This window comes from Prunus mume, linkage group LG5, assembly GCF_029339155.1.
Source record: "Prunus mume cultivar Tortuosa linkage group LG5, ASM2933915v1, whole genome shotgun sequence".
In the NCBI taxonomy this organism is placed as follows: Eukaryota; Viridiplantae; Streptophyta; class Magnoliopsida; order Rosales; family Rosaceae; genus Prunus; species Prunus mume.
This window is the reverse complement of record NC_142702.1, coordinates 15541124-15563914: the sequence shown is the minus strand read 5'-3', so window position 1 is coordinate 15563914 and position 22791 is coordinate 15541124. Positions and strand designations below refer to the sequence as shown.

The 22791-nt window shown below is 37.4% G+C and overlaps 2 protein-coding genes across 2 annotated transcripts; both read left to right on the top strand.

The window, feature by feature from the left end:
• The first annotated feature begins 2175 nt into the window (after positions 1–2175).
• On the top strand, positions 2176–5774 carry LOC148917098 (uncharacterized). The gene is made up of 4 exons (XM_089052366.1): positions 2176–2242; positions 2684–2890; positions 4903–5358; positions 5446–5774. The coding sequence occupies exons 1-4, from the start codon at positions 2176–2178 to the stop codon at positions 5772–5774; spliced, it is 1059 nt and encodes a 352-aa protein (XP_088908492.1).
• A 7328-nt stretch (positions 5775–13102) lies between these two features.
• On the top strand, positions 13103–15876 carry LOC103331421 (uncharacterized). Its single transcript, XM_008234045.3, has 2 exons — positions 13103–13696; positions 14730–15876. The coding sequence occupies exons 1-2, from the start codon at positions 13103–13105 to the stop codon at positions 15696–15698; spliced, it is 1563 nt and encodes a 520-aa protein (XP_008232267.2). The 3' UTR covers positions 15699–15876.
• Positions 15877–22791: the final 6915 nt, after the last annotated feature.

The following is a 22791-nucleotide window of genomic DNA, read 5'->3' as shown; positions in this document are numbered from 1 at the left end:
TTGTGTAAAAGAGAGATCCCCCATGTCAAACTCCTTACTCTTTGCCTTCTTAGAACCTTGAATTCTAGACATGTCTTGATATGCAAACCACATATCAACCCTTGTTTTATAAATCCCTACGCAGCCACCAACCTTACTCTTAGATTTATGAACTAACTCTTTCCTTTCAACAAAGCACACATCCAACCTTCCTGCTTCATACTCCCTAAAACACTTTGAAATGCAGTTGAATCTTCTTTGTCAATCCATCAAAAACCTGGGAACGGTTTGATGGATTCCTTAATCTCGGACCTTACTTGTGATGAAGGCTCTATCTCAACTAGAACCTTTTTATGAGTTTGTTGTTGATGTCCATCTTCTTTAAACTTGTGTCAAGCTCTGCCTGCCTTTGAGTCCATTCCATAACCACCTTGATAAGAAGCATCTTTTCAGTTGACACTGACCCAACAATATTCTCCCTATCATCCCTTGTCTTGACTTCACCCTAATGGACCTTGTCCTTAGACTTAGCCAATTATACACCTTTGAAATCAAGCACCCTTGATGATGAACTATTAATCATACAACCTTGATTAACCTTCCTTGCCCAACTAGTCATGAGCACGCTTGTAGCTTCATTCCGTTGCACCGGCTCCTTAATAGTGAGATCCCTTGCTTGCTTTTCTTTGGTATAAAGCACCTCATTGGTAGAATTTTTTGCTCTACTTGCAATTGTACCCCCAAAAGCTGATAAACATTGTTAGGTTGAATCTTCCCCCTCATAATCACCACTAAACCTTGTGTGACTAAGAGCTTCCTTTCTTTGGCCTTGTACAAATAATCTTCTCTATCTAGAATGCAAATGGAAATAAGATTCCTTCTTAGTTCCGCTACATGTCTTACCTCACTAAGGCTCATAACAACACCATCATGCATTTTGATCTTCACTGTTCCCATGCCCAAAACATCACAACTCATTTTGTCTCCTAACGAAATCATGCTACCCTTCCTTTCTTCGTATGTATCAAACTCCTTCCTATTTGAATACACATGGAACAAACAACTAGAATCTAGAATCCAAATTAAAGTAGAACCCTCACTCGAAAATTTTTCCATAACTTTCTTATTACACTCTTCATCCGTAACCGTCAAAAGTTCGTCATCGATGTCATAACCAGTTGACACGTTTATTGCGCCTAAATTTCGGCATCCTTCATCTTGTTTTGCTTCTCCTTTCGTACCATACACCGCTTCCAATGGTCCTTAGACCTACACTTGAAGCACCGTTCATCATCCTTAAATCTAGAATTCCCACAATTTCTTGTTTGAACGACCTCGCCCTCTGGTTCTTGCCATGAGACCTTCACTTTGAGAGCTATCTTTGGAACATTAAAGCATCTTGTCATGCGTCAAGATGTCTTCCATGATCGCTTCATACTTCAAAATCCACTTGTCGAACATAAGCGTCATGCGGAAGTGCTTGTAAGACGGAGGCAGGGATGATAACAACATCACGGCCCTATCTTATGACTTATAAACCTCATCCATTCTTTACAAATCCGCAATACACCTATTAAACGCACTAACATCCTCCATCATGTTTACGCCCTCCTCCATCTTTAGAGAGTGGAGCTCCTCCTTCAAGAAGAGCTTGTTGGACAACACTTTTGACAGAAACAACTCTTCAAGCTTCTCCCATGTTTGCTTTGCAGTATCTTCTATCGCATTACACAACACTCCATCAGAGAGGTGTTGTTCAATAAATCCTCTAGCAAGCTCATCTTGGTACTCCCAATCCGCATTCGTCAGGGTGTACGACTTCTTCTAATTGCTTACCAAAATGAAGTTGAGACCTTGCTGCTTAAGGATGTGCTTCATCCTATTTTGCCAAAGCGCGAAGTTTCGTTGACATTGAACGACTTCAACTTGACCTTCGTACTTGACACATGTTGTGGTGTCTTCGTTCGGGAGCTTTCTCCCATTGCCTCTTTGTCGCCTGCCATTGTCAACCCACCACCGCTCTTAAAATTGTAAGAGCACTTAGGCATAAACCAATACCTATTGCTGACTTAGGCTCTGATATCACTTGTTGTGCAAAAATACTCTAAGACTTTATCGTTGATGGACTTTGTGCACACAAACCCCTTGAGAATAAAACACACACACACCAAAGAGAGAAAGCAAACACATAAGAATATGAAGATTTATAGAGGTTCGGCCTCGTGCCTATGCCCTCTTGGTAATCCACCAGAGAAATTCACTAGTATGTAAGACCAACTTTGGTTACAATCTTGAACTCTCTTAGCTCTTACAAGAACCCTAACTCTCTTCTCTCTCACTCTTGCTCAAACCATTGATGCCCTTGAAAAACACGTTAGAATTCACCCTTGAATTCTCTTGTGTCTCTCTCTTGAATTCTTCTCTCTTGATTTAACCTAGCCCTAAAAGTCCTATTTATAATGCATATGACTTTTGCTACAAATTAACTAGGAAAAGGAAACTAAAACCCTATTAAATTATGCTAGAAAAACCCAAAATAATAAGAAAAACTATCCTAAAATGCCAAGGATCCGTGCTGGATTCACGACGTCCGCTCGAGCGTCTGACTTCTGCTAGCGCTGAATCCAGAGAACTGGTCTAAAACTCCTTTTTCTACCGTTTCTTTTTCCTCCTTTCGCATCTATGATGAGCTAACTTCAACAAGGGTGTGTATTAACCTTAAACACATTGATCCAAAAAGACCCACTTATTCTTAACAAAGTTTCGCTCACTACCTTCACTGAAACACCCTTACATGTATCAGCTTTGCTTGGCCACCTTGAGTTTAGCAAAACTCTTCTCACCAATAATCCCAAATTTGCGCCAGAGGTGGACATCAGCCCTCCACTTGGCTTCTGTCGAGGGCAACACAGTATATGCCATTTACCTTCATATTTTATTTATAATTTATTTCAAATATTTTATTAACTATCATAATTATAAGTATACTTCCTATTAATAGCATATCAATTGCCTCATTTCTTTTGGTTGCCATTCCCTCTAACACATCACCCCCTAAGATTGCAAACCAATTTATTTTTGTAAATTACATATCCAATAATGTACGTATAAAAAATTTAAATATATACACACACACACATATATAAAAATATAAGTATATTATTTATATAAAATATAGGTATATTGTTTATAAAAAAAATAAAAAAAATAAGTCAGTTACTTTGTAATTGAAATTTTCGTATATTACACAATAATTTATAATAAAAAAATATAGGTACATTATTTATAAAAGCAAATATATTTATATATAAGTACACTATTTACGCACACAAAAATTGGGGCAGAAAATAAGTATGGTATGTCCTTTTTTTGTTGTTGGTGTTTTGTATTAATATTATTTTTATAAAATGTGCCTCTTTTAAAGAACAATACTTTCCCTTTTTTGTATTATAAGTATCATTAATTTTGAAATATACCTATAAATGTGCGAGGTTCAATATACCTACAATATATATAATATATACCTATAAATAAGTATAGGTAAATTATTTTACAATATATCTATAAATGCATATAGGTAAATTATTTACCAACAGGTTTTTTTTTTTTTTGGGTAAGGATTTACCTTAGTTTGTTGCATATTAAGAAAAACTGTAGCACCTTAGTTGGTTGTATTTTAATTTACCTACCTAGAGGCATAGGTTGCTAAGAAAAAATATAGGTAAATTCATGTACCTAAACACATAGGGGTCAAGACGTATAGAGAGCAACATGTTATTTTCCTTTGAACAAATTAATTTCAAACCATAACAATTATTAAATTTGGAAATTGGTATAAATAAAAGGAAATAAATAAGCTATTAATTTGAAAATTAAAATACTAAATGATCAAGTAGTCAAATTTGAAAAAAAAAAAAAAAAAAAGGGGGAGTATATTCTTGTTTTTTTTATAGGAACAATAAGTATATCCAAACCATACGGCAGTAATTACACCAAACTTTAATTGCTTTTTTTTGTTTTAATAACAAAAAAACTGACCCATTAAATCCGATTAGAATCTATACAAAATTGGAACACAATTAATCGACATTGAATTGCAGCTAATTTCTTAAACAAATCAAGTTAAAAATGTAATCAAGGGTATTATAGGAATTTTAAAAATATAACATTTAACACATTAAGGTTGGTTAGGAAACTTGATGAGTTGGATCCTAGTCATTGGGTTTTATTTATAGAAAAATTAAACGATGTGTTGTAGGTAAGAAACTATTAATATGAAGGGGAAAAGTCAAATTTACATTATATGTACGAGAGGAAGATTTATATATATTAGAAAAGTATATATATGTTAGAAAAATGGTTTGAAAAGAAAAAAAAAATTAAAACCAATTAATTAAGGATGGATGAGAAGAGAAGAAAAATATATAGGAAAGCTATATATTAACAAATGGTTCCTAAAGTGGACACCCGGACTTGTTTGATATATAAATTATAATTGTTCCTAATCCTAATTTTATATTAACAAATTAATTTGTGAAAACTGTAATCTGTAACTTAGTGGGAATGAAAGTGCCCCAATAATTAAAGATGAGCATTTTACACAAACCAGCAGCTCCAAACCCCTCGAGAGTGACGCCCATCGCATAAAAAATAAAAAAATAAAAACCCCACACCATCCTTACATCCCCGACCTCTACCCAGCCACCTCATCCAAGCCAGCCTAGCCACCTCTCCCCAACGCCAAAATATATTCTCTCTCTCTCTCTCTCTCTCTCTCCCGCACACTTTGAGTTTAACCCGTTGCCAACCATCAACACCTTTTTTTCCTACTCAAATGGCAACCCCCCTGCATCATCTCTCAAGTACTTTAATTATTTCAACACACCTGCATTCATTTGTAAATTAGGCTGTTCATTAATCCAGCTGGTTCAATTTTCAGCAGCAAAATTCCCATAATTCTGCAATTTCTTGTTGTTCATGAAATGCAGACCATTAAATACCTGCTTTCACTGCCTATTATAAGAGCAGAAGAAAATGCTACGACGACTTTCTATGTCTTACTGCAGAGTCCAAGAGACTGCCGAAGCCTCGAAATTGAACAAATTTTGATGGATGCAGGCATCAGAAGCAACAACAACATTAGTCATCATGATCTCCCAAATAATTACACAACTAGGATTGCTAAAAAAAGAAGAAGCAGCAGAAATGAAAAAAAATGGATCGTCAGCAAAGCAGGCAATAGCAGGTACTGGTTGAGAAAAGTGATGAGATGCTTGGAATACCAGCGTGATTGGGTGGTGGCGACACGTGGCATGCTGATGGTTGTGGCAACCATGATCTCAACTATCACCTTCCAAGCTGCAACGAACCCACCGGATGGTGTTTGGCAAGACCGTTCCTTAGGACTGAAATCTTATTGCAACCAAACACCATGCATGGCCGGGACAGCGGTGGCAAGAAGCCAAGTCTCCGATTATTTTTTCAGGCTATTCGTGGCTTCGAATACAACAGCTTTCCTTGCTTCTCTCAGCGTGACACTTCTACTTGTTAGCAGATTTCCTCTCCATAATCCGGTAAGTGTGTGGCTCTTATCCATGGACATGTGTGTTGCTCTCACATTCTTGATGGTGACCTATTTCTATGCTCTATCTATTGTCACCAGTTCTGCCCCTTACGTTTGGTTCAACAGAAACTATTGGTTCTTGTTGCTTGCCATGGTCAGTGCCATCCACATTCTTTGCATTCTCATTTCTACGGTGTCCAAACGTTTAAATTGTTTCATAAATTTAGAATAGCTAATCCAAAATCAATTGACAGTAAGTGGAGAGGCAATACCGTAATGCACTGTCACCCTTTTGCTTAGGAGCGGCTTTCGTCTCCATGATCGGGTACCCTAGGTATGATTTCCTATTTCGGCCAAGGTCATTCATGGATAATTTGATCCTCATATGAACAATATAGTTTTTATCTGTATTTTAAATGTTTGGCTTTTGTTGCTTGGCTATGGTGAAGATGTTGCAGCAGAGTCACGTGAGCCATAAAGACACTAACTTGAGAGGGACATGAGACTTGAACTTTTTACCTCCTCTAAGGCCACCTCCAGCGCCGCCTATTTTGCCAGGGCAAGAGGCCCCTTTTCAGGGGTTTGGACCTCTAGTGCGTGCCAAGCAGCCCGGGCAAGCCCATGGGCAAGATCTGCCTGGGCTCAAGCTCGAAGGCGCTGACGTCAGTGAGTGAAAAAAAAATTTAGAAAAAATCGAAAAAAATTCAATTTTTTAAAAAGAAAATACCAAAAAATTATGGATATTTTCCCTATAAATACATAACAATTTTATTCACTTTCCACACCAAATCCTCATACAAACTCTTCTCCTTCCAATATTTGTAAATTGTAATTTTTTTTTTCTTGCATAATCATTTAATTTCTTGCATAAAATTTTTTTTTTTCTTGCCCTTGCCCTAACCTTTTGGGGTGGAACCAAAAAAGGCTAGGCTGCCACTATTCACGTGAATAGTAGCAGCCCTTGCCTTGCCTTTGTCTTAGCCTTAGCCTTGGCTTTTTGGGGTGAACATGCTCTAATAAAGTCGAGATTAGGTGCCAGCACCGTGCCACTAGCGGAAATGGTTGTTAGTGTTAGTCTTGTCAGTTTCTAAAGAACTACAAACATCAACCCATGATGCTAAAAAGCAGAACAACTATTTTGGATTGAAATCATGAGTCATGAATTGTGATTCAAGTATTTGATGAGAAACACGATGGATCCAAAAGAAGTAATCAGAACAACAAGGACCGAAGTGGCCATGTATCTTCTCCACTCACAGAAAAGCACAAAATTATATGATAGGGGTCATGCTAGGGAGGCCAACTTTAAATAATAACTTGTACCATCTCTTTAATAAAGGTGGAGCTCACCAATATAATGGGTCTCACGCTCTATTAGAGAGATCGTACACAAGTTGATATCTAAAGTAGATCTCCCTGGCATTTTCCTATATATGATAAGCCCATAAAATCCAAATACGAAACGCAAATTAACAATAATAAGCTTCTATATTATCATATCTATTTATCTCTCTCTGTCCATGCATCCTTATTGACCATAAAAATAATTCAACTTCTCACGGTCACCAAATATTCTCACTTGTTTTCTTTTGGTCAACGATATTCCCAACAGTTCACTACTAAAAAACTGGACTAAATTCACTGATTTTATTTGTGCTCTTTGTTTCAAACAGCACGGATAAAATGCTCGGTCTCCTCAATAGTCGTTATCATTGATTATAAAGCACAAATGTCTTACTTTGTGACAGGTATTTAGAGCACGAATGAAGCATTTGTGCTTTTATTTTGACAAATGACTGAAGTGTTAGATAGACTGATTTGGTAGCTTTGAGCTGAGCACAGTTTCAAAATCGTGCTCAATAGAGTATATATTTCTTATAAAAAAAATATAAACACAATTTGAAAACCGTGCTCAATGCCAATTCTTTAAATTAAAAAAAATTATACGTTCAGCTCTTGCCCGTGCTTACATTGGATGGGGTGGAGATGTTCTATACAAAATTAAAACCCTAGAAATATTGTAGGCACGCCAATTTTTAATTGCCACTAACAAATTAGAATATATTGTACCATTCACAACATCATTTTTTTTTACACAGAGAGAGAGAGAGAGAGAGAGAACGTAAAATTATCAAATAAAAATTTGAACTTTTTCTACAAATCTACTCCCTAAAAAGATTTACAAAGAGAGAGAGAGATTGCAAACTATAAGCTTGTTTCATGGCAAAGTAGAACGAAGCTTATTGAAGAGTTGGGTGAGGCCCATCTCCACAACCCAGCTACCACACCTTGCATACAATACACAAGGATACATTTATTCTTGACTTCCTTGGATAAAACATACCCTCAGAGCTTGCTGGAGATTCCATGAGATTCTCAGGGAGTGGGTCTCCAACTGTCAGTCCATTCAAAATAGATGCTATCTGCACAAGAAGTAAGTTGTGAGGGAAATGAAGGATCGATGAATAATTGATTAATTATTCATATGATGAGCGGTAAGGCTATCATCATGTCAGTTAAATGATTTGATAATATGCATCATCATAAAACTCACTCAATTCAGTCTATATCTTAAAAAGCTTGGACCTTTACTCACCAAGCACGAGGACTGTTAAAATTAAGCCACACCCAATAATTTTGTATAAAAATAAAAGCATAAATATATACATATAATGAAAATTAATTGATTCAACTGAAATATGATACTTGGGAAAGAAGGCTTTCTCCTTTATCTGTTCTGCTTCTCAATACAAATTGAGCCCTTTTCAAATCTGAAACCCAGTAAAAGAAGGGAAAAAAAAACTTTATCAAGAAAAGACCCATCTCCTCTCTCTCTCTCTCTCTCTCTCTCTCTTCTTAGAGAAATCATGCTCTGTTAGCATTCAATCGCACAAAACTATATCACATACTTTAGCCTAATTGAACAAGTTGTCTACCTAATAGTGAAATCTCGTATTTACAAACACAAAAGGTGGAGGGAGCACATTTCAAACCCTATGACCAAATCATAAACAAAAACACAATATAACCAAATCAAAACACAATAAATTCACAATATAACCAAAAGAAAACCAAAAACACATCAACCGAAAATAAAAAAACAGTGACAATATCAAATACCCACAAATTTTATAAAAAATGTTAAACTTTAAATCAAAAACACTCAAATACAAGTTGAGATTTTCATACCTTTGATGGAAGCCCAGATGCAAGGGATATAGAATTTGTAATAAACTACTTATAATTTAAGTTAAAGTTCCCTCTAAAACAAATTAGACATGACTAAATTAAAGACATTTTGCTCTAAACATGTAATTATTGAATACTTGTATTTTCTACTTTAGCTCCCCTAACTTTACAATTCTAGCTCCGCCCCTGGTGATTAGTCAAAAATAACAAAACAATGTTATCTCCATTGCACACAAGTGTTTCTCTAAGCCAGCTGCAGATGTCACTCCTGCATGCATATATAGACTAGATTGCTAGCTTTTTTCTTCTTTTTCTGCGAAAGCTTATCAAATAAAACAAAATAAGAAGGAAAGAAAGAATTAATTATGACTCTGAGATGCTGTATGTATAGTCATCACTTTGATCAGTACAATTGTTATTAGGTTCTGCTAAGCTATTAGTGAATCATTGTTTGCCAAGTACATCGTGGTCAAGGTAACGCAGAAAGTTTGTAAAGCAACTAAGTTGTAAGTGTGTAAACAATGTCTAGCCCAAAGACCCACCTTTTCCTTCCCAAATTGCAAAATGCGGTTTCTGTGCCGCCCCTCCAATTTCGCCACATTCATTCTACCTTGTCATTGCTTCCTACAACACAATCACAATTAGTTAAAGTAGTGCACCAAACTAAATTTATCAAATAATATAAAGGACCTTGATTTATCAAATAAATAGCCAAACTAAATTTATAGCTGCTCAGCATCTTGAACATGCCACAACACCTCACTAGCCAAATGAGCAAGAGAGTGAGTAACCAATTTCATTTGTAAGTAGGATGGTGTGGTAAGGGGAAAGTGACACATCAAACCTTAGTCAAGGGGGAAAGTGGGTCATTTGAACTTTCAGGGGGTAATGTGAGATTTAACCATTATTTCACAGGGTACTGTAACAATTAAACCTAAATTATATAGCTAACTGAGATCTAAAATCACTTACTTTTTGTCTGGTATGGCACAAAATGGTTTTTTTATAAAGACACAATTTTTTTGTGTCTATACATATAATCACTTACTTTTCTTTAAAAGAAAATATCAGATACTAAATATATAATTACTGTGCCACGATTTTTTGCGCCCAATATAAAATCGTGTCCCATATGCATTTTGAGTAGGGTGGCAATTTCCTATACGACCCGTTACACGACTCAAACTGCATGGAAAAAACACGACCAACCTACACGATTAATAATTGGGTAATTTTCGGTCAATCCGTTCGACTTGCTTATAAACGGGTGGGTTTCGTCAACCCATGAACCCGCTTAAAATACTGCTTAACCCGCTTATTAAACGGGTCGTGTCACGGTCGTGTCAACCCATGTAATACCTGCCAACCCACGAAAAAATGAAGAAAATATAGACTTTCTTTTCCGTATCTCTCTTTTTTTCTTTCTTTTCCTTCTCTCTTCTCTCTAGTATAATCATAAAAATCGCCTCAATTCACTTCGCCTTCAAATGAAGAAGCCGCAGTTCTCCCACTCAAAAGCCTCACAAAGCTTGAAGTAGATTAAAGCTCTGCCAAAATTGAACTTTGGTATCGATTTACAGCTGAAGCTTAGAAGTTGAAGTTGTTAACAGTTCAGTCCAGCCCAGATATATCCAGCCCAGCTGGATCAGAGCCTTCTATCTAGGCAAAAATGGAGTTCCAATTGTCTTTTAAATCTTTCTAGCGTTGATATGTATGTTTATAGTTATGTAAAGGGTAGTTCTGCCTAAAACAATCCAATTTCTATCAACCATTCTGGCCGAACAACCGTTTTTATGCTGAGATAAATTACGAGAGTCCTCACCAGTCTGAGGCATGAAAAGAACTTACTTGGGAGATATTCCTCACCCAAATTCACAATCGTTTGTTTTAGAAATCAATAACTTGGGGCGCAAGTTATCTATTCTAGAAGAGGTCTACTGGAATCTTCATTGCTAGTAGTGGCATACTCATACACCAAAGAAAGCTGACTTGTTGACCACTCAATGATTTCCAAGGCAGTGGGGAACCTTGCCCTTCCATCTCAGGAATAAACACCAAAACGGGTGAACAGTTTTAAGATAAAATCATTATCTGAAATTCGAATCTATTTAAACAATTATTCTAACTATTGGATGAAGAGGTATCAGACCTCTATATATTGACAATTCGTCCAAACTAGAAGATATAGACTTTGGAATTGCATTATCATTCTCACACACATAAATACTTCCTGAGAGAGCATATCACTGTTCGTTAGAAATCAAAGCCACAATGCTTAGGCTTTGATTTGTGATAGTTTAATCCTGGTGGGCAGACTTCTATTGAACTACAAGCACAAGGGTAGAGGAGAAATACTGTCTAAAGGACATTGCAACTCCACACTACTCTATCATCTATCCAAGTCAGTATTTTATAATTTATTCTAATGTTGTATTGATTTGATTATATGTATATATATAATATATTACATACTGTTTTTATTCTGTTATTTGGTTATATTCTGATTGTTCTCCAACAATGAGAACATCTAGTGTCTTAGATAGGATTTTAGTAACATCCTTATCATGCTTTAGATACATCAATGGAAAAAGTGGGAGGATGAACATTCAAAACAGATTAATGAGGCAGATGAAGGTTCTATAATTATCATATCTATTTGTCTCTTTCTTGCCCATGCATCTATATTGATCACAAAAATAAATCAAACTTTTCCCGGCCACCAAAATTTAAATAATATTCCCACTTGTTTCTTTTGGTTATCGAATTCCAAACTGTTACATTCATCTTTTCGGCGTTGTGTGGCTGCTGTTGTATCGCGGGCCCACTGAACTCGTGAAGACACCAAAACAAAAAAAGACTCAGTCAAGACACCACCTTAAAGTACCAAACACGTTTAACCGTTCAATTATTCTTGATCCAACATTTATAAGGTTAAAATGATGTAATATCTCTTCTTCAATATTTCAGAAAGTTTTGTTGTAATATTTTAGGATCTCGAGTCTCTATATTTAAAGATCATGCATTTATCTATATTTTGAAAAATCTTGACTATCATAATAATCTTATTTGAGGCAGCGGCGGAGCCACGTAGGAACAAGAGGGGTCTCAGGCCCCTACTCAACTCTCTCTGTCTCTTTGTTTCTCTTTTTCTCTCTCTGTGTAAACAATTTAATGTTGTGTGTATGAATTGAAATGAAAAGTGAAAGAGGATACAAGGGTTTTATATATACAACAATCAGAACTTGATGTGTAAAAGTTGTAATTTAAAGCTTATTTCTTAATTTTTACTTTAGGGGATATTAGTCCAGGGGTCTAAAAATGATTTTCAAGAAGCTCTATGAGAACCTGCAGTGTTTATGTTCTCATTCCCTTTATTTTTATATTTTGCAAGAGGGTCCCCTTTAACATCAATTCCTAGCTCCGCCATTGTGAGGGACACTCTTGTAAGGCCTACTCCGGACTGTATTTCACTAATCCAAACAATCTATTTTGTAGATATTCATTCAAAGATCATCTCTATAAAAAAATCACTTGAATTCGATATCATTTGATTACTGAATTAAATTATTGAAAATTTAAAACTTTCTTAAAGTACCGTGTTTATTGATTTTATAGGACACAATTAGAGTAGTTCCACAACAAGGGCTCTGGGGTGGGGTTTAGGGCCCAAAACTGTTTCGAACAAAGAAGGGCTAGCCTGACAGAGATGGGGCTCACGAAACCAGGCTAGCCTCGTGCAAGATTTGCTTTAGTTTCATTGAGTTTGTTGACGCAAGAACAAAAAAATTAAAAAAATTGAAAAAATCTACAAAAATTTTAAAATAAATACTTAGTTGTAGTTTTCACTTCCCACACCAAAACTCTATACAAATTTCTCATGTGAATAGTTGTTGCCATGACAATTGGTGGCAACACCACAACCTTTTGCAAGGGCAGCAACTATTCACGTGAATAGTAGCTGCTAGTCCCTCCTTGCATGGCAAAGGGCAAACAGGTGGAGTTGCTCTTAGATATCTAAATGGTTTCCGATTTATCTAATTTTTTGCAAATGTTTTGAAGGTTATGGATCAAACCGAATTTCACATAAACTTTAGGGATACAAAACGTAATCAAACAATTTTTTAAAAATCAGAAATTTACTGCTTGTTTGCTTGAATATTTAATTTAATGTGTCTTAAAAATAATTGTACTTTTCTTCGTCGAATGTACTTCTTGATATTGGAAAAAGATAATATGTCCAAAAAGTCCCAGCTGCCAGGGCCCGGGAATCAAGAAGACTTGGAAGACTTCAGAATTGACGCGCATTGATCACGACTATATAAGTGCACTCTTAATTTCAATTTAGGTGAGCAAATGAGAGAGAGAGAGAGAATGGAGATCATTAGACATGGTGAAGATAAAGTGTATGAGGCAGCATGTTCTGGGTGTGTAGAATCCTTAAACGCATTGATCGAAAAAGATCCACATATTCTTAGAAACCTTGCACCAGTACTGACCACCAAAACTCCAACACCCTTACATATATCGGCTTCGTTAGGCCACCTTGAAATTACCAAAACCCTTCTCACTCATATTCCAGAACTTGCAGAAGCGTTGAACTCCTGTAGAAGCACACCTTTGCACTTGGCTTCTGCTGAGGGGCACAAGGAGATCGTCCAGGCTTTGCTCCTTGTATATCCTGGCGCGTGCTTGTGTCTTGATGAGAAGGGAAGAATCCCTCTTCACTATGCTGCCATGAGAGGAGATGTTGAGGTCCTCAAGAAGTTGACACATGCAAATCATGATTCCATTTACGTTAGGGTTGATAATAGCTCAACTGTTTTGCACTTGTGTGTTGAATATAACCAGTTAGAGTGCTTGAAATTTCTGGTTCAACTGGTGAGAGACAATGGTGAGTTCCTCAACTCAAAAGATGGCTCTGATGCTACCATCCTGCAGTCAGCTTGGATGCGAGGGCAAGTTCAGGTATGAATATATATATACACACACATACATATCTGTATGTGTGTTTTTTTTCACTTACGATTACAGTTTTCTTTTGGTGATTTCTTGTACTGTAAAAGTTTTATGATTTTTCTTTCTTTTCAACTTCATTATGGTTTTCTGGAAAGTTTTATTTTTATATTATAATTTTTTTACATCCTGATGATGTTAATTTCACTCTTGAAATCTTTAGTAGTTATCTACCCCAGAAATTACGAAGGGAACAGAGGTCTTGAGCAGAAGAATTATAAATCAAAAAAAGGCAGAAAGCAGTCTAATCTGTAGAGTGAAAGACTAACTGTTTAGAGACGGGGTGGATGGGATTAGACATTAATTATTTTTCGATACATTTGAACTTTCAGGCAGTTTAAAAAAAATATATAATCGTTTCTTTAAATTGAGGCTTGGACCATGCTATTCCCTTGGTCCTTGGTGACCAGGTTGTTAACGGGACTGATATATATATATATATATATATATATATACATATATAAAGTTAACTTATTCTCTAATTCGAATGTAATCACGTTATCCTATGTGTATGACTCCGTTCTAGACAGGTGAGAGGAAACGGGTGTGTAGTTACTGGGTTTAGTTTTTCCTTTTCTCTTCCATTTTTCTAGGTTCTAACGTATTATAAGATAAATAATATCAAGAAAGAGTATATGTGGGTGGTGAAGGTAGAGAAAGGAATGGTGGGGATGAAGAAACCATGGCTAACCTGTCATAGGGTGAAGGAAGGCGATGAAGAAATAAAGGGCGTCTTTTTTTATTTTTCAACTTTTGAATAAAATGTTGACAAAAAAAAAAACAAAAAAAACTTTCGAATAAAATGATTTAATAAATTAAAGGAGAGAGATAGTTCACACAAATTAAATGTATTTGTGTTTCCAATAAAGTAATAAAAGAAATACAATACTCTTAAATGCTGAATGATTTTCAATATCCATTTTTTGTATGGTTAAAGAGCATAATTTTCACCAAATTAACACAGAAAGTGTACATGCTTGTGCAGACCGCACATTACCTGCTCTCCTTGCCTGATATAAGAACAGAAGCGAATGCTGTAAATGGGATGTCTAAGCTCATGTTAGATGTCTTAGAGCACAGTAGTTCAGAACTTAATAATGAAAATGATCACGCCCCTCCTCCAGCTGCTGCTGAATCAGAACTTAATATTGACAATGATCACGCCCCTCCTCCAGCTGCTGCTGAATCAGAACTTAATATTGACAATGATCACGCCCCTCCTCCTCCTCCTCCAGCTGATGCTGCTGCTGCTGAACCATCACCAAATCCAAGTGTTCGAATCCTTCAGAGATTGATGGAATGGTTTAAATATCCCAACCAATGGTTGGAAGAGATGCGTGGCCTTCTGATGGTTGTGGCAACCGTGATCTCAACCATGACTTTCCAAGCTATAGTTAGCCCACCAGGTGGTGTTTGGCAAGAAAATAACACAAACTCTTCCATTGTATCTAACGATCAATCCATCATATTTTGCAGCGAAGACAATGTATGTGTAGCTGGAACTGCAGTGTTAGGCTACACCTTTCCAGGTGACTTCCTCGACTTTATAAAGTTCAATACCGTCTCGTTCCTTGCTTCTGTGAGCGTCACCCTTATGCTAGTTAGCGGATTTCCTCTCCATAATCGGATATGTATGTGGCTCTTGTTAATGGCCATGTGCGTCACCCTCACATGCATGGCGCTTACCTACCTAAAGGTTCTGTTGTTGGTGGTCCCTTTCGGCGACCTTTTCAATTCATCTTTTAAAATATACAAAAAATCCTTTAAGCTTTGGATTGGGTTGCTGGTGATGATCAGTGTGATGAACACTACTCACTTTCTCATCTGGGTGGTGGAGAAGTTGCCGCCCGCCTACTCTAGATCAAAATCACGTCTCCAGAATATCATCAGTTGTCTCCCCTTTTCACGTAATGCTTCAATAAATTCCAAGGAGAATGCGCCTGCAGGTGGTTAAGAGGACCAATTAATCAGTATTTGTATTATCCGCACCTATTAGCTTGTGTGATTTCATGTGTTGGAGGACTCTCCATTTTCTGCATTATTAATCCATCTACTATGTACCAAGTGCTTCTTGTCTAGTATTGTGAAATTTATGTGGTTATAAAATATGTGCAATTTTAAGACCCAGTACTTACATAAATAAAGTTCTTTTTCCAATATTATTGCATTATATTAAAGTAAAGAATCAATCTGTTTTGCACACATGCTTTTATTCTTAATACCCAACTCTAGCCCCATTTCTCCCAAAAGACCCTCCTAGAGCCGTTTTCACTTTGAGGTGGGAGGAAGCCACTGTTCTTTTCCCCTCTCCCCTCTTCTCTTCCTCCCTCTCTTCTTCCCTCATTTTTAGAGACAAAAGGTTTTCCCTATTTGCCAAATTTTTGTAGTGGCCCGAGTTCATGTGCTGCCAACTAGAGGATGAATCAGGTGTAGGTCTGAGCAAGGAAGGACTTAATGCAACTGAAAACAACGGGAGATTGATTTTACTGTTTTTTTTTTCTTTTTGAAGTTTTGGAATGTTTTAAATTTGGCTTTTTCTTTTAAAAATGTTATTAAAAATAAACTTGTTCTAACCGTTTTGGGGTCATAACATTTGGAAAGTTTAACATTTTCACACATAGCCGTTGGGCTTTCTTTTTTTTTCTTTTTCTTTTAAAAAAACCTAAAATATGTTTATAAATATCTTCAAATATCTTCAAAAAAAATTTACTCATTTCTTACAAATTTGGTCACTTTCTCTACTTATTCACAACTTTCCACACTCATTTATCTAAAGAACCTAAATATTAGTTTAATTAATTTAAACAATATATAGTAGTTTAAAATATAGTAAATTTAGGTTTTAGCAAAAAAAAAAATTTCACTTTTGGAAAAAGCCAAAGCTTTTTCAAAAAAGACAGAAAAACCTCTCAACTTTCAAATTAAAGACATGCAAATGTAAAGGATTCCTTGGAAAATCCAAAAATAAATAAGGGCAATTTTGTTCATTTTGGCTTCTTTTACAAAATTTCTCTCTCCTTTGTGTTTTTCCAAAGTCTCCCTTTAATATATGAGTGTTTGTACCATAATTTTTCCAAAATAATAAAATATGTAGGACCTTAAAATATAGTCATGTATGGCTGGATATGGAAACATTTAGCTATATACTATTCTTTAAAATAATAATATTTTGGAGGACTAAATTGTAGCTCTGCATTTGGCCTATGGCCCATAACTGGAGATGGACTAAGACATGAAATATGGACCTAAGCCGATCTTGACCGACCGTTAAAATCAACAGTTAGATGGTTGAGATGGCACCCGATCTTAATTGACGTTTAGTTTCTATAATTCATTCATTGTATCCTTTTTTGTTTTGTTTTAATATTTAGAATTGTATGTTTTTTTCTTAAACTACTCTTTATTATCAATGAAAATGAGAAATCGAATTTAAGACCTCTCTTTTGACTTTGACTTTTTTTTTAGCATAACTGGGTGGACCCGACACGACTTGTTTAACACCTCTAAATATGGTCAATAAAATAGAAAATTTGGAGAGGTCAAAAAAAACATATTAGGTGGAAAGATATGCATTCCCATTAAGATTTTAAACAAAGTGACAAGAAGTGCATAATGACTTTTTAAGAACGTCAATAATAATTTTATAATCAAACAACACCAACATGGGACTTGACATGATATGGCATTTGGCAGTATGTGTCTGATTCATGTGTGGATTCTTAATTTCCAAATGTACATACACGACCTGTTTAATTTCCACACTTCATCTTCACTTTGTTTAGAGATGATCTCCGTTCTCTCTCTCTCTCTCTCTCTCTCTCTCTCTCGCATGAATTGACAAAGCCACATGGCCTACTGATAAGGGGTTTTGAAATGTAAATTAAACGCAAATTTCCCGAACGCTGTCAAACGCCAAATATTTGTCATTGTCAAGCGACATTAAAGCCAATTACCTATCAACACATGTGCACAGGACAAGATCCGCTGTTACCACTTTCCACGTCTCTTTGTTTTCTTGCATAAGTTTTTTGACATGTGTCCAACCCTTAACTTCAACATAACACTGTTAACTTAAATTCAAAATTGAAACAAAAAAAATAAACAAAGCCACAACGTGAGAACCCCTCCACCTCACAAACCGCAACCCTCCCCCTCACCCATTTTCCAAGTCCATTTACATCCCTTGCATAAATTTTTTATTATTTCAATTTTTTGTGATTATTTGCAGTGATGACAACGGGTCGGTTATATGCCAACCCTGCTCTCGATTCCCAACCCTACCACGTCTCCATCCTTGTTTAATAGTGTAGATAAAGAAATTTTGGAGAATTAAATTCCACTAAATAAGAAAATAATTAGGATTTGGTGGATTAAATTATGGGCCCCATAATTCGCCCATATGGCATATGACTCATCAAAATCGGATTAGTTGTCAAAAGTGACACGTGTCGACATCCGACGGAGTGCATCAAACGGTTCAAGATGAAGACAAAATTAAGGGAAAGAATCTTCTGTGATTGATTTTGATTTAAATCAAATATTAACCAGGTCAATCAATTGAAGATAATCTGGTTAAATTGCCAGATTATGGGAATTGATTTAAATCAAATCAAAATCCCACAAAACAAAGTTTTAAATAGGGAAAGTTATTTAGGTCAAGCATCCTACAAGAGCCTACAAATAGGAGGCATCAAGACGAAAGAAGGGGTTCAGAAAAAACCTAGCATTCAGAAGAAACATAAAACTCTATGCATTCTTCACCCTATGTTAGAAGAGCCACCAAGCACAAGGAATATGTGTCGGTTCCTCCACTCTAGAAAAATCCCAAACACCAAACAAGCTTCGTGCTACCCATTTGATCAAGATCAAGTCTCTACGACCCTTGTATTGAACACAAATTTTCTTTAAACACTTTGGAGATCGAATCAGAGGATTCAATACAGAGATTGTAACCCTAAATTTCATAAATACAAATATTATTTTATACACGTGTTCTTGTCTCATTTCGTCGCAGGAAATTCGTGTTTACAAATTTGGCACGCCCAGTGGAACAATCTCTACCTCTCATCTCTTTTTCCAATTCCAAAATCAACCAACACGCCAAAAACGATGGCCTCTAAGAAGATTCAAACCGTTCCTGCAGCGAAAGGGAAAAGCGTGAGGGCCTCCTTTCCAAGCGGGGATTCTGTTGGGATCGTCACCTAGAGCAAGGCTAAGCCGATATCCGCAACTCTGAAGTTAAGCGAGTTTGGGCTAGAGAAATTGCAGGATGGGTGACCCACTGGAAAGTTGCTCGTGAGTTCCCAGAAACAAAACCGTGAGGGCAAGGAGGGGCCCAAAGTAGACAATATCGTGCTATGGCAGAGTTGATCCAGGGTGTGACAGCTCACCTCGATTAAAAATGTGGTTAGTAAAGTGGTACACAATTATTTTTATATATGCTCAAATATTCAATTTTGCAAAAATAATGCATCCAACTAACTCAACCAAAAAAATTGCATCCAATTAATGATGTTCTTGGAAATTGATACAAAATAAATATGGTATTAAAAAATATTTAATATCTGAATATGATCTATGATGACAAAGACTCATTGCCACAATCATGGTGATTATTCAAAAGGTGTAACATCCCTGACCCAATTTAATCGATTTAATTGAATTTAATTCTTTTATGAAATTTCAATTTTGCCCTTGGGAGTAGGGGTACTTTGGTCACTTTAAGAAAAAAAACATTTATTGTGTGGCATTACGTAATGGTGTAAGTTTGTGTTAGCTTATGTAAGGCCCCAGTTTAAGATTCGCACAAGGCTTTCAAAATCTTAAGACCGGCCCTGGATACAAAACGTAATCGAACAATTTTTTTTTATTTTAAATAAGAGATTTACTGCTTGTTTGCTTGAATATTCAATTTAATGTGCCTTAAAAATAATTGTATTTTTCTTCGTCGAATGTACTTCTTGATATTGGAAAAAGATAATATGTCCGAAAAGTCCCAGCTGCCAGGGCCCAGGAATCAAGAAGACTTGGAAGACTTCAGAGTTGACGAGCATTGATCACGACTATATAAGTGCACTCTCTTAATTTCAATTTAGGTGAGCAAATTAGAGAGAGAGAGAGAGAGAGAGAGAGAGAGAGAGAGAGAGAGAGAATATAGGCCATTAGACATGGTGAAGATAAAGTGTATGAGGCAGCATGGTTTGGGTGTGTAGAATCCTTAAACGCATTGATCGAAAAAAACCCACATATTCTTAGAAACCTTGCACCAGTACTGACCACCAAAACTCTAACACCCTTACATATATCGGCTTCGTTAGGCCACCTTGAAATTACCAAAACCCTTCTCACTCATATTCCAAAACTTGCAGAAGCTTTGAACTCCTTTAGAAGCACACCTTTGCGCTTGGCTTCTGCTAAGGGGCACAAGGAGATCATCTAGGCTTTGCTCCTTGTATATCGTGGCACGTGATTGTGTCTTGATGAGAAGGGAAAAGTCCATTTTCACTATGCTGCCATGAGAGGTGTTGATGCTCTTTTTGGGAGAGGGTCAACTTAGAAAAAAGGGGTTTGCCTTTAGCAGTAGAGAAGGTGAGGACCTTCTGTAAGGGTTGAGCCTGCAGAAGACAAAATAGGAGAAGCAATCATTAAGCTTCGGACATCGGTGTGGTGCCGGCCGAAGGCTCTCCGATACTTAAGTCAGCTAAGAGTAGTAAATTGAGCAGAGTAATAGTAAAAGGTAAGAAAGTAGTTACCTCTTTTTACTAGGGTACTGTTCCCTATTTATAGGGAAGTGAAAGTGGGAGGTTCGTGTAGATTTTTGATGTGGGACTTTGTGCAAGTCGTTGTGGTGGTGACATGTGTCCTTGAGATTAAGTTCAGCAATTAGGACTTTCAACAGTCGGGAGCTTCGCAAGTGCTTGGCACTGAAGAATGTCTTCCTTCGGTAAGGAAGAAGGCGTGTCGCTTGGTGCTAGTCGCTTGAGGTTGGATATGCTTGGTTGATTATGGTGTAAACACAGTCCCCCAAGTTCACGATCAAGAAGTAACTTCTGGGTTGGGAACTTGTTAGATTTTTGTGTAATCATGACTGAGCATTCCAGGTTCAGTAGAAGACGAGGGCATTCCTTAGTCCCCCAAGTTGGCAAGCTAGAAGTTGCGTTAATACTTGGAAGGTATGATAAAAGTTATGTTAGCCTCTGGGATTTTTGGTAGCTGGGTACTTTTGAAAGAAAAGTAGACTTGGGTCTTGAAGCTTCAGCAGGCAAATTTGCGGGCCCATGGTACCTATGACCTGATCCGCCATTAGGAAGGGGGACGTGGGTCCAAAAAGGTAATAAGCTTGGAGAAGAACAAAGTGTGGCCTTAGTTTTCCTTTTATAGCCCCTTGCCGCTCGCAGGTTCTCTTTTTCTATTTTTTTTATTTTTATATATAGCTTAAGGCCTCCAAGAAAGTTGGCATGGTCGGGCCGTTCGACAAGGGACCAAGATGGGCTCAAGCTGAGCCGACAAGGCTTGGGAAAAGCAAGAATTTCGAGGTTTGGGCCTCTGGGGCATGTCAGCAAGGTTTGACCTATCTTGAAAAGTATTTGGGCTTCGGTAAGGGTCCCTAGAAATATATGCTCCAAGGATTTTTGGTGAGGCTTGTGGGCCATGTACATGGCTTCTGCTGTTCAAAGAATAGGGGCAAAGGTAGCCCAAGTTGGGCTTAAGTAGGTGATTTTTAGCAAAAAGGGGCTAGGCACCTGTGGAAGGTTGATTTGGCAAGGTTGCTTCAACAAGGAACTGGGTCCTTTGGTCTCGCGGTGCTAGAGCTGGGACGGTGTCGTGTGACTATTAATTTCGCAAGAGCAGACTTTCTGCGGGTAGGTACGTGGTTCAGCTCGAGGAGGTGCTGATCGGCAAGAGACATTTGAAGGGATTTGGTGAGGGGCTATATGTCTTCAAGAAGAGTCCGAGCTATTGTTTGTGCCTAATAAATCACGGCCATACACTGACCGGGACTTCCTCTCGCCATGGCACCCACTCATGAACTGAACACGCCACGTTTCGCTAAGGCATTTTGTCTTCCGAAAACACAAAAGTTGCAAAGGCAGAATCTTCTCGGCCTCACGATCCGTATTATAGGCCGAAGCCGGGCCGTAAGAAACATGGCCAAGATACTGTGGTTAAATCATCATGTGGCCTCGTGGTCCCACACCCCATTTAATGAAGTAGTGCCTCGATCACGCAGCAAACCCATCGTTGCAAGAAGCATTTAATGCACGAGGGCGAAAAGCGACAAGTCAGGATTTGTTAATCGAGTGGTTAGGCGCAAACATTCTCACAAGTATTCTTACAACTTGAGGTCGATCACCAACCACCAGACTAGGGCATTAAATGCGTTACTACGCCAAGGGCGCAGAACCGCGATCGTATGTAGATTTGCTGAGATTTATGGGGGTCACACCACCATGCTTCACGATCCCAAATGTCGATTGGACTACCCACTTGCCCCGATCAGACTCCACCATGCAGGTCTTTTCAGCCTCGATTGTCCCTCCAGGACTCCTCCTATAAATATTAAGCTCAAGACCACGTTCAAAGGGTCCAACACCAAACCAAAAGCCTCCCACGGAGCAAATTATCTTTTCATGTAATGCACTTTCAATACCTTTAAATGTTTTCCTAGGAGTAGTGATAGATTGTAAGGAAAATCCATTCATCAATATATCATACGACCCTTGATTTTTCAAGGCACCGAGTACCATCCCTGTTATTGTCTCATTCACCCCATATATCATACGACCGTCGCTCTCTGAGCAACGTGCCGGAGCACCGCCCAAAACCCACCACCAACACCACCACTAAACGGCCTTGTAGCTTAGGCCGTGAACCTGACGGCCGAGATAAGTTCCTCTCTCAGCCACAATCGTTTGATTAGAAGTCCAACTCAAAACAGGCGCATCACTTGAACATCTTCTACCCGAACCTCATCACCATCTCGACGCACGCCTATTGGGACTCGCAAAAACTCATGATGGAGATCTGGGGCACATGCAAAGCTCAAG

Bases quoted from the DNA above. Each gene is read 5' to 3' on its own strand.
- LOC148917098 (XM_089052366.1), top strand. From the start codon at position 2,176: ATGAAGATTTATAGAGGTTCGGCCTCGTGCCTATGCCCTCTTGGTAAT. The intron at 2,243-2,683 runs GTATGTAAGACC...AACTTCAACAAG, and splicing joins TCCACCAGAGAAATTCACTA to GGTGTGTATTAACCTTAAAC. The intron at 2,891-4,902 runs GTATATGCCATT...TCATTAATCCAG, and splicing joins CTTCTGTCGAGGGCAACACA to CTGGTTCAATTTTCAGCAGC.
- LOC103331421 (XM_008234045.3), top strand. From the start codon at position 13,103: ATGGAGATCATTAGACATGGTGAAGATAAAGTGTATGAGGCAGCATGT. The intron at 13,697-14,729 runs GTATGAATATAT...ATGCTTGTGCAG, and splicing joins GGATGCGAGGGCAAGTTCAG to ACCGCACATTACCTGCTCTC.